General features: G+C 42.1%; 1 protein-coding gene across 1 annotated transcript; it reads right to left on the bottom strand.

The window, feature by feature from the left end:
- Window positions 1–2818: 2818 nt before the first annotated feature.
- On the bottom strand, window positions 2819–5790 carry LOC149835417 (glutamyl-tRNA reductase 2-like). The gene is made up of 3 exons (XM_090008496.1): window positions 5206–5790; window positions 4513–4754; window positions 2819–4309 (listed from the first exon to the last, which is right to left on the bottom strand). The coding sequence occupies exons 1-3, from the start codon at window positions 5450–5452 to the stop codon at window positions 3179–3181; spliced, it is 1620 nt and encodes a 539-aa protein (XP_089864622.1). The 5' UTR covers window positions 5453–5790; the 3' UTR covers window positions 2819–3178.
- Window positions 5791–14584: the final 8794 nt, after the last annotated feature.

The raw sequence follows: 14584 nt of genomic DNA, 5'->3' as shown, positions 1-14584 counted from the left end.
TGAGTCAGACCCGACCCGCCTTACATTGGCCCAATGTGATCTTCGGGCTGGACTGCACTTAAAACCCGACCGGTGGGCCTATCTCTAAACAGGCCCGATGCCCACCCCTAGTTGGAACCATTTGCAACAACTCCAGTCAATGATGACGAGCGTTTATGGTGGAAAAGAATTGATAAGCTCGCATAATAGAATTGCTGGTGTTTTAACCCTCAAATTATATAAAGGAAACCAAATCGTTTTGGAATTGTTGATATTTGAGCTATTTGCAAATTTGAAAAATAAGTCGTCGACTCCTACCAGTTGTACAACCATTTTGGGATTCGAACTTACAACGTTCCAACCAATGTTGTCAGTATCGGTAACGGGCTATGATTCAGTACCGATTCTCAAGTGAATCGTTCTGAATCGGCTAAAAATTATTTAAAAATATTTTGTGTCAATCAGAACATGACAAATGTTAAAACCATCAAAATAATTTTAAGTATTTTATATTTATTAGAAAATAGCCGATTCAGTCAGTATCCTATCGATTTTCTGCCGATACTACTGACAACATTGGTCCCAAATAGGGATGGCAGTGGACCGGGGGAAAGCGGGGCCCCGCCTCGCCCCGTTTGGACCGGGGATGGAGGGTATGAAACGGGGATGGAGGCGGGGATGAAGGTTAAAATCCATCCCCGTCCGCGGGTGGAGGCGGGGATGGACTGGCATGTTCCCCCACCCCGCCCTGCCCTGCCCCATCCCCGCCCCGGCCCCGCCCCATCCCCGTCTCGGCCCCGCCCCATCCCCGTCCCGGCCCCGCCCCATCCCCGCCCCCAACCCTTTATATTTTTCTACATGTTTACTAACCCTAACTCCCTTCTGGAGCCGCTGAGCCGGGCCATCGCCTCTTCCCCTTCCCTATCTGCATTATCATTGGAGTCGGGCCGTCGCCGACCACCGTTTGCCGTCGCCGACCACCGTTGGGCGTTGGCCGACACGATCTCTCCCTCCTTCCATCTCTGCCGCTGCTTTGTGCCACTGTCGTGAGCCTCCTCTATTGTGCCATCTCCTCCCTCTTTTCTTTTTCCTTTCTCCGTCTGTAGCCTTGCATCGTCGGAGCAGCGTCGTCGCCGACAAACAGGGACGGGACGGGACGGGGATTAGAATGTTGAGACGGGGCGGGGGTGGAGCTCCAAAGTCTCCCCCGTCACGGGGGTGGACCGGGGATGAAGGTTACATTTTAGAGACGGGGCGGGGGTGGAGACCTTGTCCCCCGCCCCGCCCCTGTCCACTGCCATCCCTAGTCCCAAACACAAGGTAACGTGCACTAACTGCTGCCAGACAAAGTTGGTTGAAAATTAAGTCATGAAAGCTGTATGCTTGCACCTGTAAAGTTGTCTAACTGGCAAGAGACTTAACTCTTTAGGGGTGGGAAAATGAGACGTCACTTGTGATCGACCAGGAGAAGGGTTCTTAGAACTCGTGAAATATGTTCAGCAAGCCAACAAGAACAATGGGTGTGCTGCTCGGCTCAGCTCGTATAGGCTCATTTAACTACTAATAAGTATATTTTCATATATTTTATATCATAGGATGTAGCTCAACAATGCATTTTTCTTGTAAATGAGCCAGTTCTAACTTGGCTCAATAGGTTTCTAATCCAAATCCCATTATTTTTAGTTTATAAAAATTTGTCAACGAGCCAAGTCAAGTTCGGCTCAGCTCAGCACGAGAGCGACCCGAGCTTGAACACCCTCTGCTTGGTTCATTTGACTCGTTCACCAGCCCTATCTGGGCTCTACTGTAGGTCAACTTATCATAAATCAAGCCAGAGGAACCCACAAAACTTACCGCTTCCCCCCGCCCCAAAAAAATAAACAGTTTTCTCTTAAGCACCTACAATCCATGCATCAAGATTTAAAAGGGATCCCACTGCTTGATGCCATTGAGATTGAGACGAGTTGTTCATCTGGAACACAGCATAGTGTGTTGGGCGCTTGCTTGAATACCGAGTCATCATTTTTAGTAAAAAGGAATTGAATGTAAACCAATCATCTGAAAGGTAGCTGGAATGTGAAACACAATCAAAGAAATTTCGTTTGTTGATTATGGTCTACAAAATCGTAAACCATTTTCCATAAAAGGAATAATGTAAAAAGTTGTAAAGTTCAGATGGTTCTCGAGATATGGTAGCTGGTCAAGTATTACATTGGTTCCCTCACAAAAAGGACAATACAAACACTCCATATAGTGAGGAGCAAGATCACCAAAGGTTTAAAGAGAAAATTGCAGTGAGGGCTTCCACTGTAAACTGGGAGTAGATCAGTCAGGTAGGAAGTGAACCATAGCATAACTCAAGCTTGAGCACAGAAGTACCTGCTGAGATTCAAACAAAGTAGGCCTTAAAGTCCAAGATTGGAGGTCTGATCAGTTCTTGATCAATAATTCATGGTGGAACGGATAGGCTAGAGTAGTTGTGTAGCAGTTGAAACTTGTGTTGGTCAAAATCATCCAATTAAATCTCCTTCCAGCTACATAGGTTTGGACCACCATATGCCCAACCATATATAAATGCCAAGCTAATAAAAAAACAAACTGGCAAATCTAAAATGAAGCTAGCAGCATATATTTAACCTAATATGCAAAGGAATACAAGGAGCAATTTAGGTTCTAGTTGGTGGTTGGGAAGGGATGGCCCCAAATGACCATAAAGTTTGACTGATTCTAGATGGCAAAACCAGTACTGCAAGCTGCCAGAGAAATTTTTCACAAACTGGAAACAAATGAAAAAGCATAAGACCATCTATAATGGAAAGAAAAATAAAGGCACCATCCATAATTGAAAACAAGGTTGAATTGAAATCAAATAATGGTTAAGTTACATTAATGGAATTTAGCTTTTACAAGTAAACAGAACACTGCAACCCCCTCAGCAGCTGAAGAAATACCTTTATGACACACTACTCGACTCTTACCTCTCATGTTCTTCTGATTCCTGATGATGTTTAGCAGAAAAAACAGCACCAGGAATACCAACATAGCCTCTAATAAGATCATCATCTTCAAATTGTCCCGTGACTAAGACAACTCGGGATATGTTTCCTCTTATTTAAAGCATGAAAATAGTTGGACAATAGGTAAGAATGCATATACTACAGCGAAGAGTATCAGAAAATTACAGGAAAGGGTTGATGATTCACTTTTGGGTCTGCTCGACCTTGGCTCTAATCTTCTGTTCCAAGACAGACAACTCAGACTCAAGACTGAACATGCGTTCGAGTGCATGCATGTTCTCAAGGGTCTCACTCAGGGTCCTGCTATCACTGCTATCACATCTCAAGTGTTGCATGGGCCCATGGAGAAGCTTGTTCACGATACCCTTGCTAAGATCCTCAATATACTTCCGCTGCTTTTTAGTGATATCTTCCCCCATCCTCGATAAGCATAGCTCTAATTGTGAAGCTCGGATTCTTTCTGCGTAAGCCCTTAGCTTCTTTATGGTGGGCACTGTTTGTAAGGAATCTCTCCATGCCTCAAACAGCCTCATTTCTTCAAGAATGATACCTTCAGCTTCCTTGGCTTTTCTGGCACGATCTTCTTTGTTGGCCTCCACCACTTCTTTGAGATCATCGACATTGTAGACTCTAGCAGAGTCAAGCTCAGAGACGCATGCACCAACATTCCTAGGAACTGATATGTCAATGAATAACCTCACACCTCCGACTTCAGAAGTGACAGGTGGGAGACCCCCTACATGTTCTTTCAAGAATAATGGCGTCTCTGAAGCCGTGCTGGTGAACACCACATCTGCATCAGCTGAACAGGAGAGCATCTCTGTTAAAGGCTTGTAGATTATCTCAACATCCTTCATCTCCTCGCGAATTTCAGAAACCCTCTCCTCTGATCTGTTCACCACCAATATCTTGGTACATCCTTTTGATGCTAGATGCTTGATGACTAACTTTCCCATCTTGCCTGCACCAATCACTAGCATCCTAGCAGACACAGAGTAGGACTTTGGTAGCTTCATTAGAGCCAATTCAACAGCAGCCGAACTGACTGAAACTGCTCCAGCTGCAATGTTAGTTTCAGTGCGAACCCGTTTCCCAGCAGTGATTGCACCGTTGAAAAGCCCACGGAGGTTTCTCCCAAACCCATCAACACCTTCTCCAGACTTGACAACCTGCCTAACCTGGGCAAGAATCTGGCCTTCCCCGAGCACAAGAGAGTCCAGTCCCGCTGATACTTGGAACAGATGATGCGTAGCATCATTATCACGAAGAAAAAACAGGTGTTGACAAAGTTCTGAAACAGGAATCCCGCTGGTCTGGAATTGCAAAAAGAATTAGAAGACACAATTCAGCATCGATTACATTGACAAGCGGAAGAAGACAAAGTGAATTGCAAAAAAAAAATCTGTGACAAATTCCAATATCATTCTCCAACAATGAGTTCATTCTACAAGCGGCAGATTGTCTTACTATCTAAAAGGACTCGTAAGTCGTAACGAAATGATAGAGCTCCAATTACCTTGGACATCCATTCTTTAACTTCTTTAATCCCTCTGTGCAGAGACAGAGCAACGACATAAATCTCCATCCGATTGCAGGTGCTAAGAACAGCGGCTTCTTCTATATGATTCAAGTTGCAGAGCTCCTCGATGGCACGCGGCCATTCCGCTTCAGGAATCGCAAGCTTCTCCCGCATCTCCACAGGTGTCGTATGAACACTGAGCCCAATGACCAATATGCTGCTCCTCTCCTTCATATACCCTGAAACCCACATTCCCCAAAAGTCTCAACCACCATTCACTATCACAAAAAAAATAAAAAAATAGAAATCACACAAAAAACAGACCACCCAGTTCCCCTAAAATTCACATTCGATACCCTGACACCGACATTCCCCAAAACTCTCAAACCACCATTCACTATAACAAGAAACTACCAAAAAATAACTCAAAAAACATACCACCCAGTTCCCCTAAAATTCATATTCAATCAATACAGCCACTAAACCCTAAAATTCAACAACGATCCCGATCTCATCTCTCCTCATAATACCCAAAAATCGTCTAATAATCGGCACAAATTGAAAGAAACTCATTGATTCAGCAACATGGGGAAAAGAATTTCCGGAATCCGAAAGAACCCCAATTCAGAAAATCGGAAAACTCGTCAATAACCGAAGAGAAAACACACAAAGGGGGGGTCCGGAACTTACGATCGACGGCAGAGATTTTGAGCTGCTCGAGGGCGGAGATGCTGGAAGCCCTGGAGTCCTGCGACCCTTGGTCGGTTGCAACCTCGCATCTGGGGCTCACGATGTTGGGTTTCCCGAATCTGAGCCTTACGTAGGAAGAAGAAGAAGAAGAAGAATGCCCAACCTGAGGGAGTCTTCGGCTCTTGCACAGAAAGCTCTCGGCTTTCGTCCCCGCGATCGCCGTCGCGAAACCGCTCGCAGCAGCCATCTCAACGCAAGAGAACAGCGTTGTTTCTCCTCCCAAACTCACACCGTTCCTCTCTCTCTCCGATCGCCTGCAACCAAGGAGCTCTGAGAGAGAGACAGAGAGGGGGGGGAGGGCTTTGATAAAAGGAAGATGTAGAGAACCGAGATTGTTTCGGAGTCAAAAAAAGAAGGCTGGTGGGTAGGGAAGAAGGATTGACTGAGGCGAAATTTCAACGGCATCCGGGGGAATACGCGTTGATTGGCTGCTGCTACACACGCTCTATCCACACACCCCTCCCTCTATCCCGAATCCCTCCACCTTGTCACATGGACACGCCTACAAAGGCATCAGACACGCCCTCTTTTCTGTGATTTTTAATTGAATATATAAGGAGAAGTGAACATGACAATAATTGGAGTGACTGCGTGAGATTGTGTGGGAAAAAACGTTTTTTTATTGACTTCTCCAAGAGTTGGTGAGGAGTTGTTTGCTTGATCAATTTTATTCAAAAGGTGTGACCGTATCGGTTAATCGTTTTATGGCCTGTCAAAAAGTCAGTACTCCTGACTGGGTCTAACCAACGCATTCCAAAAGAATGGCCCCCAATCGACAGAGTTAGTGTAGGAGGACTAATGATGTTAACTAATATATATATATATATATATATATATAATGTAATTATTTTTCTTATACCAAAAATGGAAATAGGGGGTCGGGTTTCTTGGTGACTCACCCCAATTTTTTAGTGTCTAAGATTAGTGAGTGAACCCTCAATTGAAATAGCAACTTTTGTGTGTGGGAAACTCCTCAAAAAAAAAAATTTGTTGTGGGGAATGTAGTAGTTTGTTAAATCTTCGATGAATATATTGGGATTTAAATTTTTTTTTCTTTTTTTGTAAAAGCAAGCTGGGGTTAGGCATACCACCAGGGTTTTGAACCTGCAACACCCCCACAACAAGGAGAAATACAGAGCCACCGTTGGTATGGCCTTGCTCTTTATGCTATACCAGTGTGGAGGAATTTGCAAAGAGTTGGAAGAAATACTAAAACTGAAGTGCAAGATCAATGGGTTTAAATGGAGTTATGGATTCCCTCAATTGTTTGGAAGCATAAGCAACTTTTTGAAAGATTTAGGCTTTCAACTCTTCCGGTTGTAGGTGAGTATAGTTGTAAGTAGAGGTGGGCAAAGAATCAGACTGTCTGGTCCAATCCGTCATGGGTCAGGCTTGGGCCTATAAATTAGGTTCAAGTTCAACCCAAACCCAGCCCACACAGATTGAGCTGCAGCCTAGCTTGACCCTACACACACATATATATATATTATGCGTGTATTAGTGAGTGGTAGTTGTGCAATCCTTAGGTGCGCAGCTACTGATGGGATGCATGTGGCCGTTTATCACAGGGTGTGATGGATGGCAGAAAACTCTAAAAAAGAGGCAAAAACTTGAGTTTGCATGTTTCTTGCCCCTTTAGCAACAATTTTGGACTGTCGCTGAAAAAATAGGAAATTTTAAGGTTTTGTCCTTTTTTTTGTGTGTTTTTTGGGCACTGGTAACACCATTTTACTGTAGCTGCACACCTAAACCTAAGGGTTGCACAACTATTACTTTTTCTATTATGTACTAGACTTGACCCAAATAGGCCCACCGGCATAACGGGTGGGTTATGGGCTGAGGTTTTTCCAATGAGTCGGCCCGAACCGGGTTGTTGGCCCAACACATCAATTTATAGGTTAGGCTTTGATCGGTCTGGTTGGGACAATGGCCCAATCCATTAGCGGGTCGGGTTAGCCGTTGCCCACCCCTAGTTCTTAGTCTCTTAACTGCACCGTTATTACAGTTAATAATGAGGTAAAATAGGTGAATATAGGGTTTGCTGAAGTAGGGTAAAAAAATTGAACCATCAAATATTTAATAACCCACTGAAATCATTTTCTGATTGAAGTACAGTAAATACTTTCTTTTTATTAAAAAAGTTAAAAATTGATTTTTTTTTTTTTTGGTATTTGGAGTTAGCTGACTCCCAACCGATATTTAGTCTTTCATTCACTTCTCTATCCCAAACACTTCAAATCCATTTAGACAACTCTTCCTAGCCTTATTGAAGACGACAACCTGTGCAACTGTTGGGTTTTGCCTCTCATAAAGTCTTGGGATGGGGTTCGTTTTCGTGCCCAATTTGGTATCATGTTCAGAAAATGCACGAGTTAATTAGGGATGTCGGTGCGTTGGATCCGTATTCGTTATTAGACCCAACCCGAACACAGAAAGCTCGTTGTGGGGGAAAAGAATAAAGATCCAAACAGTTCTCAGGTCAGATTCTCGACGGGCCAAATACTATTGTGGTTGGACTTGAATTGTGTTTTTTTTTATCAGACATCCAACCCGACCCGACATTGCTCGAGGGTGTTTACTCGTAGTTTATTGGTGTACCCAAGGAGCAGGAGCAGAAAGGACGTGGGTATCAATGACATGAAGAATAAGAAGAAAAGGTCGAGTTGATGCATCTCAGGGTAGATTTGAATCCAATTTATCTTCTCAATCTCATTTATGTTTTTTAGATATTAAGTATATTTAAAAACTAAATTAGAATTAGGGTTTATTTTTTATAATTATATTTATTTCATTTACGAAGGAGTCACAAGTTAGTTGAATTGTAACACTTTAAAAATGAGAAAGAAGAGTGCTTTAGGTTGAATGCAATTTACTTAAGGGTTTATATTAGGTACAATTCCTACAATCTAGTTTGAATCTCAGGATGCAAGTTGTTTTGACACAATCTAACCTCATAGATGCGAAACATGTTATATGTTCCCCTCCCACGATAGTCGTTAGCTACCGTGCATGTTCGGGGTCCCAATGAGCGCCGCATATGTAAGCACATGCGGCTCGTATCCCCATGTTTGTCAGCATCAGTTAGCGTCGGAGTCGGGTGCAATTGCAAAGACTTAAGTACTCTTTCCACCATTGGTGCCATAAAACGACGATTCTAAAAAAAAGTGTGGTTGCAAAGACTTAAGTACTCGGAGATCGTTATTTAGGACCCAGTCCCTGCACTGCAGGATTATCCGATAAAGGAATCCCCCTGAAGAAGGTTATGAACATCAACTTTCTCTCTCTCTCTCTCTGCACATCCAGCAGACGATCCTACACTGCTCCATCAAGCACCGACTGACCTGCACACTAACTGTAGCATGGTTCAACTTGATGAGTTGTGGAGCCTGATTCAGAGTTTTTGCCCTTACAGGAGGGGGGTCCAGGGGCTCTCTCCGGCGTGGGTCCCGAAAGAATTTTTTTGGGGACAGTGTATAAATTCCTTCTTTTCTTTTCTTCTAGTAACTGTCGAAAAAGAGTAATTAAGTGTTTTGTTTGATCGTTCTTGTTTATTGTTTCCTTCAGTTGTTTCTTGCTCGCGGTTTTCGTAACACCCTTTTCCGTGATTTTTTATTTTTTTCCTACGCGAATTTTGTAAATTGCTACTTGATTTAATGATTTTTCATTTTTTTTCTGCATGATTTTCATAAATCGCTACTCGATTTAACGATTTGTCATTTATTTTATTTTTTTTGCTATGCGATTTTCATAAATCGCTACTCAATTTAGCGATTTGCCATTTTTTTTGCTACGCAATTTTCGTAAATCGCTACTGTGTGTAAAATCGTGATGTCGAACTCCGACCCCTTGAGCACGATCTTCGCCGTGATCAGGCTATAGTCGATAGTCGTCCTGATGGCAGTCTTGAGGTCTGTGATGGGGAAGCCGGAGATGAACGTGCTATTCCCAATGTTGGCAGGGAGGTGGGTCCTATCGGAGAGCACAACGTTGAAGGTCGAGATGAGGACCTTGTGGAGCCAGAACTCAACGAATGCCCGCTAGCACTTGAGGGTGCGAGCTCGTGTTGACCAGCGTCAGGGTGGCCTGGAAGGCATAACTATGATCAGAAGTATTGCCGACGTAGGGGTAGATGGATTGTACTTTGAAAGACTCCGTTGTAGGTGTACTAGAGGAAGATGTCGTTGTAGGTGTCCCTCAAAGGCGGCGGAGGGACCACCGCAGTCGGTTGCCCGCTGAATGAGGGCAACATTCCGACCACTGTTAGCAGAAAGATGACGACTATCACCATTGGATCGTTGGCTCTTTGCCTCCCTTAATTTCTTCTCTCTATAGAGAGAGAGAGGGTTTTACAATGTTTCACGAAGAAGAAAGAAAAAGATGGCGATGGAAAGTTCAAACTGAAAAGAAAGAGGGAGCATTTCAGGTTTGTTTCGTTGTTTGAACTTTGAAGAGTTAACATCATCCTCGACTTTCTAGATGGAAAATATTTGTCTTTTTTTTGAACCGTCATTTTCCTTTTTTTGAATGAAGGATATTTTTATCATTTTCTCGAACCATCGTTTCATGATGAGAATAACAATAAAAAATACTTAAGTCTTTGCAATCACACCGAACTCCGATGCTAAGTGATGCTGACACACACAGGAATACGAGCCCCATGTACTTATATACGTGGTGCTCATTCGGACCCCGAACACGCACTGTAGTCTTCGGGGGAGAACACACAACACCCTCTCTCATAGATAAGTTCAGCATACTCATTTAGTATGAATCAACTATTGGATCATGTTTTTTTTATGAAAAGACATGTTTTTTACGCATAAAAAAATCAATACCTTTATAAAACCAGCATACAGGTCGGATTCTAGCAATCCCAAAGCCGGTTCCTACTAAACAAAACATGTGGATCATATTTATGGTGTTAGATGTGAAAAAAAAATACAAATAAGGGGGTTATGCGACCATTTGCTATTGCAGCTACAATCGACTGTAGCAAATCACACCACACACATTTTACTAAATGACAAGGTGAGTATTGTGATTATTTGTTGTCATTTACTAAATTAGTTGCAGTATAAATATATTTTAATACAAAATAAATTTAAAAAGTTACATGGGATGAGAGGGAAAGAGATTACAAAAGCTATTTACATGAGACCAAGAGAAAAAAAATTAGGAAAGCTATTTAAATAGGGATCCTGTAGAGAGAGATGTTAATAGATTGAATTTTATTGGATATCCAATCTAAACCGACTCCATTTAGTCAGATTTGGTAAGCCAAAACTATATTCTGTTATAATCAGATGTGATTAAGGTTTTGAGTTTTTGCTACCGAATCAGTCAAATATCCAGTTTTGACATCAATCTGAATACGTTTATATGTGAAAGACTGGATTTGTTATGAGCTTTTCACTATCCTGATCCAAATTCTAGTTGAATCCATTTAGCTAGCATCCTATTATGATACGGTATTGGCTACATCTGATCCAATCCCAACCATTTACATCGCTTTAATCATTATGTTTGATTTGTGTGTGGGTGTGAGCTTGTACGTGGCTGTTTTCTAGTTTCTTAGTCAAGACCAACTTTAGATAAGGTGAGACCCAAGGGGTTTGGGGGAGTGGGATGAGGCCTAGACCGTTTTACGGGCAGTCTAGGTTCAAATCTCAGGGGCGTCACCACCTGTGTAAGCCAAAGCTTGGACTTTAGATGAGGTGAGATTTTATTTTTTGAAAGGCAAGCTGGTGTTAGGTAGACACCTACCGGTTATACAACTATACCGTTGGGTTTTGAACCTGCAATGTCCTAACACAAGGTGACGATGCACTAGCTGCTCCTCCTACCAGACAAGCAGACCCCTCTGGTTGGTTAGATAAGGTGAGATCGTTATTAACTTTTTGGAAAATTTTAAAAAGCACTTAAAGTTTGGGCATTAATAAAAAAAAGGTTTAAAAGTGCACCTAAAAAGATATCGTGGTTAATTAAAAAGGCCCATGAGATTACTACCGTCGAGTTTTTTTTTGTTAAATTTGATGTAAAATTACTATTTTACCCTCAACATCATATTTTTAAAAAATGAGCTTAAAACGAGGGAAGAAATCTTTGAAGGGTTAACAAGTATCTTAACTCATCTTGGGTAGGTGATAACCAAGGTTAAATGGACCAAAGTTTGTTTTTTTATTAACAGTACAAAATTTTAGAAGCCTTTTAAAAAAACTTCAAAACTTAGATGTTTTTTTTATTAATGCCCAAACTTTAGGTATGTTTATGAAAATTTTCATGTTTTTGCAATCTATTCTTTATTTTTTCAGTAGATTTTAGCTTTAACTTAATTTATTACAGCCTAGTTTTTTATGACCTCACTTTGGATCACTACATCGTTCATATAATAATAAAAAAATCTTTGAATTATTGTGGTTGCTTTCGATCTCACTTATAAGCTGTACGTTGATATTCAGGTACAGCCAAATGGGGGAGAGAGAAATATGCATGTGGGCAAAAATATGATGAAATGGTGCAATAGATGTGGCGCTGGGGACAATGGGAGTCCCAGACATCCAATGGAATGCAAGTGGAGATAAGGTTGGATGGGGTTGAGGCCCAACGCAATCTCTGTTGATTCACCACTTGTGATCGAGATTAGCTGTGTCAGGGAAACGCGTTTCTCACCCACAACTTTCTTTCTCAACATCAACATGGGTCCCGATTCCCCACAAACGAGTGCTTCACAAAAGCTTGCTTCAAAATGTAGTGTAGGCAATCATGAAAGTTCAGAAATCATTACTATCCTAGCCGTTAACTTAAATAAATATGTTTAAGTATAGACACCGCCACTTTAATATTATAACAAAAGGTTTAAAGTTTATCAAAAGAAAATATGAGATCAATGTGTAAGAAGGCATTTACAAGAACTTTGAAAAGAACCTTGTAATAAGCATTGGCGGAAAACTCATTGACTACTTACCTACGAGGTGGTATTTCACGTGGTAAGCGGGGTCCTGTGTCAAGCTGAAGGTCGAGGATCGAATCCCTCTGCCACATAGAGCAGCTGATAGGTGTTCGTCTAGCTTATAAAAAAAAAAACTTATTGACAACTTAATGGTTTTTTTGAAAATTAGTCCTGGCTTTTTGTGTTTTTGCAAATCCCTCCCTGCCTTTTTATTACTTTTTGCAGATTAATCCCTGAGTTTAACATATGTTATGTGATTTGACGGAAACCAGTAAGAGCAAGTAACCTGACGGTTCTGCCGTGAAGGCAAATCCGAATAAGGTAGAGACTAATTTGCAAAAATAAAAGAAAATGACTTATTTACCCTTAACCAAATACCATTTTTCAAAAAAGAAAAAGACAAGGACTGATTTGCTAAAAAGTGTGAAAAATGACCACTAATTAAAAATAATCTTGTGAGTAGAAAATGAGTCGGTACTTCACAAGTTTTTAGTAAAAACGATGAGAGGATCAGATAAATTTGGGCATGTTTGATGGCACATCCCGGGCTTTGTGCAGGACAAGACAAAAAGTGTCATTTTTCACACATTTTGTGATCATCCTAAGACACGGCGAACGCGCAGAACGCCATCCACCGTGAACGTGCAGAAGGCCGTCTGTCGTGTCTTGAATATAGTGTAAACATCGTTTTTTTTTGCGATTGCAAAGACTTAAGTACCCTCTCCTCCATTGGTGCAAAAAAAAATGACGGTTCTTGAAAAGGAGTGGTTGTAAAGACTTAAGTGCCCCGAAGATGATTATTTAAGACCCAGTCTCTGCACTGGAGGATTATCTGAAAAAGAAATCTCTCCTGGAGGAGGCCATGAATATCAACCCTCTTACTCTCTCTCTCTCCCTTCTATTTCTGCTTCTTTGCACATCCATTAGAAGATCATACATTGCTCCATCAAGCACTGACTGACCTGCACATTGACTGTTGTGGAGCCTGATTCAAAGTTTTTACCCTTACAGGAGGAGGGTTTGGGGGTTCATCCCAGCGTGGGTAGCATCATTCAACTCTCACTCTCTCTCTCGCTCCCTTCTATTTCTGCTTTTGTGCACATCCATTAGAAGATCATACATTGCTCCATCAAGCACCGACTGACCTGCACATTTACTGTTGTGGAGCCTGATTCAGAGTTTTTACCCTTACAGGAGGAGGGTCTGGGGGCTCCTCTCAGCGTCGGTAGCATCATTCAACTTGAAGAGTTGTGGAGTCTGATTTAGAGTTTTTACCCTTACAGAAAGGGGGGTCTGAGAGCTCCTCCCAGTGTGGGTAGCATCATTCAACTTGAAGAGTTATGGAGTCTGATTCAGAGCTTTTACCCTTACAGAAGGGGGTCTGAGGGCTCCTCTCAGCGTGTTCATGGCCTTTTGCCTTTACAGGAGGGGGGTCCGGGGGCTCATCAACCCTCTAACTCTCTCTCTCTCCCTTCTATTTCTGCTTCTGTGCATATCCATCAGAAGATCCTACATTGCTCCATCAAGCACCGACTGATCTGCACATTGACTGTTGTGGGTCCTTACTGATGAGCTGCCTCTAAATTTATTCGACTATGGGTCCTTACTGCACTTGAAGTTGAGTCGTTGTATTTTTTGTTATTCGGTTGGTGGTGAGGCCCTCCTCTACTCTCTCAAGACTCTTAGCTTGGGCAATCTTTCTTTTGATGATTACAACCATAATCATCAAAAGAAAGATTGCCCAAGCTAAGAGTCTTGAGAGAGTAGAGGAGGGCCTCACCACCCACCGAATAACAAAAAATACAATGACTCAACTTCAAGTGCAGTAAGGACCCAGAGTCGAATAAATTTAGAGGCAGCTCATCAGTAAGGACCCACAACAGTCAATGTGCAGGTCAGTCGGTGCTTGATGGAGCAATGTAGGATCTTCTGATGGATGTGCACAGAAGCAGAAATAGAAGGGAGAGAGAGAGAGAGTTAGAGGGTTGAGATTCCACCAGTAAGATCCGTAGTCCTTCTTGCTGCTAACTCTTTACATTTGCAGGTTGTTTCTTCAAATGATTATAATAATGACAAATATGCGAAGGAGTTCAGTATCAGTGTTTCTAATGCGCTTGCTACTTGTCCTGCTCGGGTTTTGTCAACTCCTCGTGTGAGTTGATCATATGTAATTTATTGTTTTGTTCATTATTCTGATCAACTCACACGAGGAGTTGGCAAAACCCGAGCAGGACAAGTAGCAAGCGCATTAGAAACACTGATACTGAACTCCTTCGCATATTTGTCATTATTATAATCATTTGAAGAAACAACCTGCAAATGTAAAGAGTTAGCAACAAGAAGGACTACGAATCTTACTGGTGGAATCTC

The sequence above is a fragment of the Nuphar pumila genome, chromosome 6 (assembly GCF_984573655.1).
Source record: "Nuphar pumila chromosome 6, dmNupPumi1.hap1.1, whole genome shotgun sequence".
NCBI lineage: Eukaryota > Viridiplantae > Streptophyta > Magnoliopsida > Nymphaeales > Nymphaeaceae > Nuphar > Nuphar pumila.
Note: the sequence above shows the minus strand (reverse complement) of the source record. Positions and strands in the feature narration are given on the sequence as shown.

What these genes read in the sequence shown, in the direction of transcription:
- LOC149835417 (XM_090008496.1), bottom strand. Translation starts at nt 5,452, where the DNA reads ATGGCTGCTGCGAGCGGTTTCGCGACGGCGATCGCGGGGACGAAAGCC. An exon ending in CAAAATCTCTGCCGTCGATC is followed by an intron (nt 4,755 to 5,205) that starts GTAAGTTCCGGA and finishes TGTGGGTTTCAG; the next exon opens with GGTATATGAAGGAGAGGAGC. An exon ending in TTAAAGAATGGATGTCCAAG is followed by an intron (nt 4,310 to 4,512) that starts GTAATTGGAGCT and finishes TTGCAATTCCAG; the next exon opens with ACCAGCGGGATTCCTGTTTC.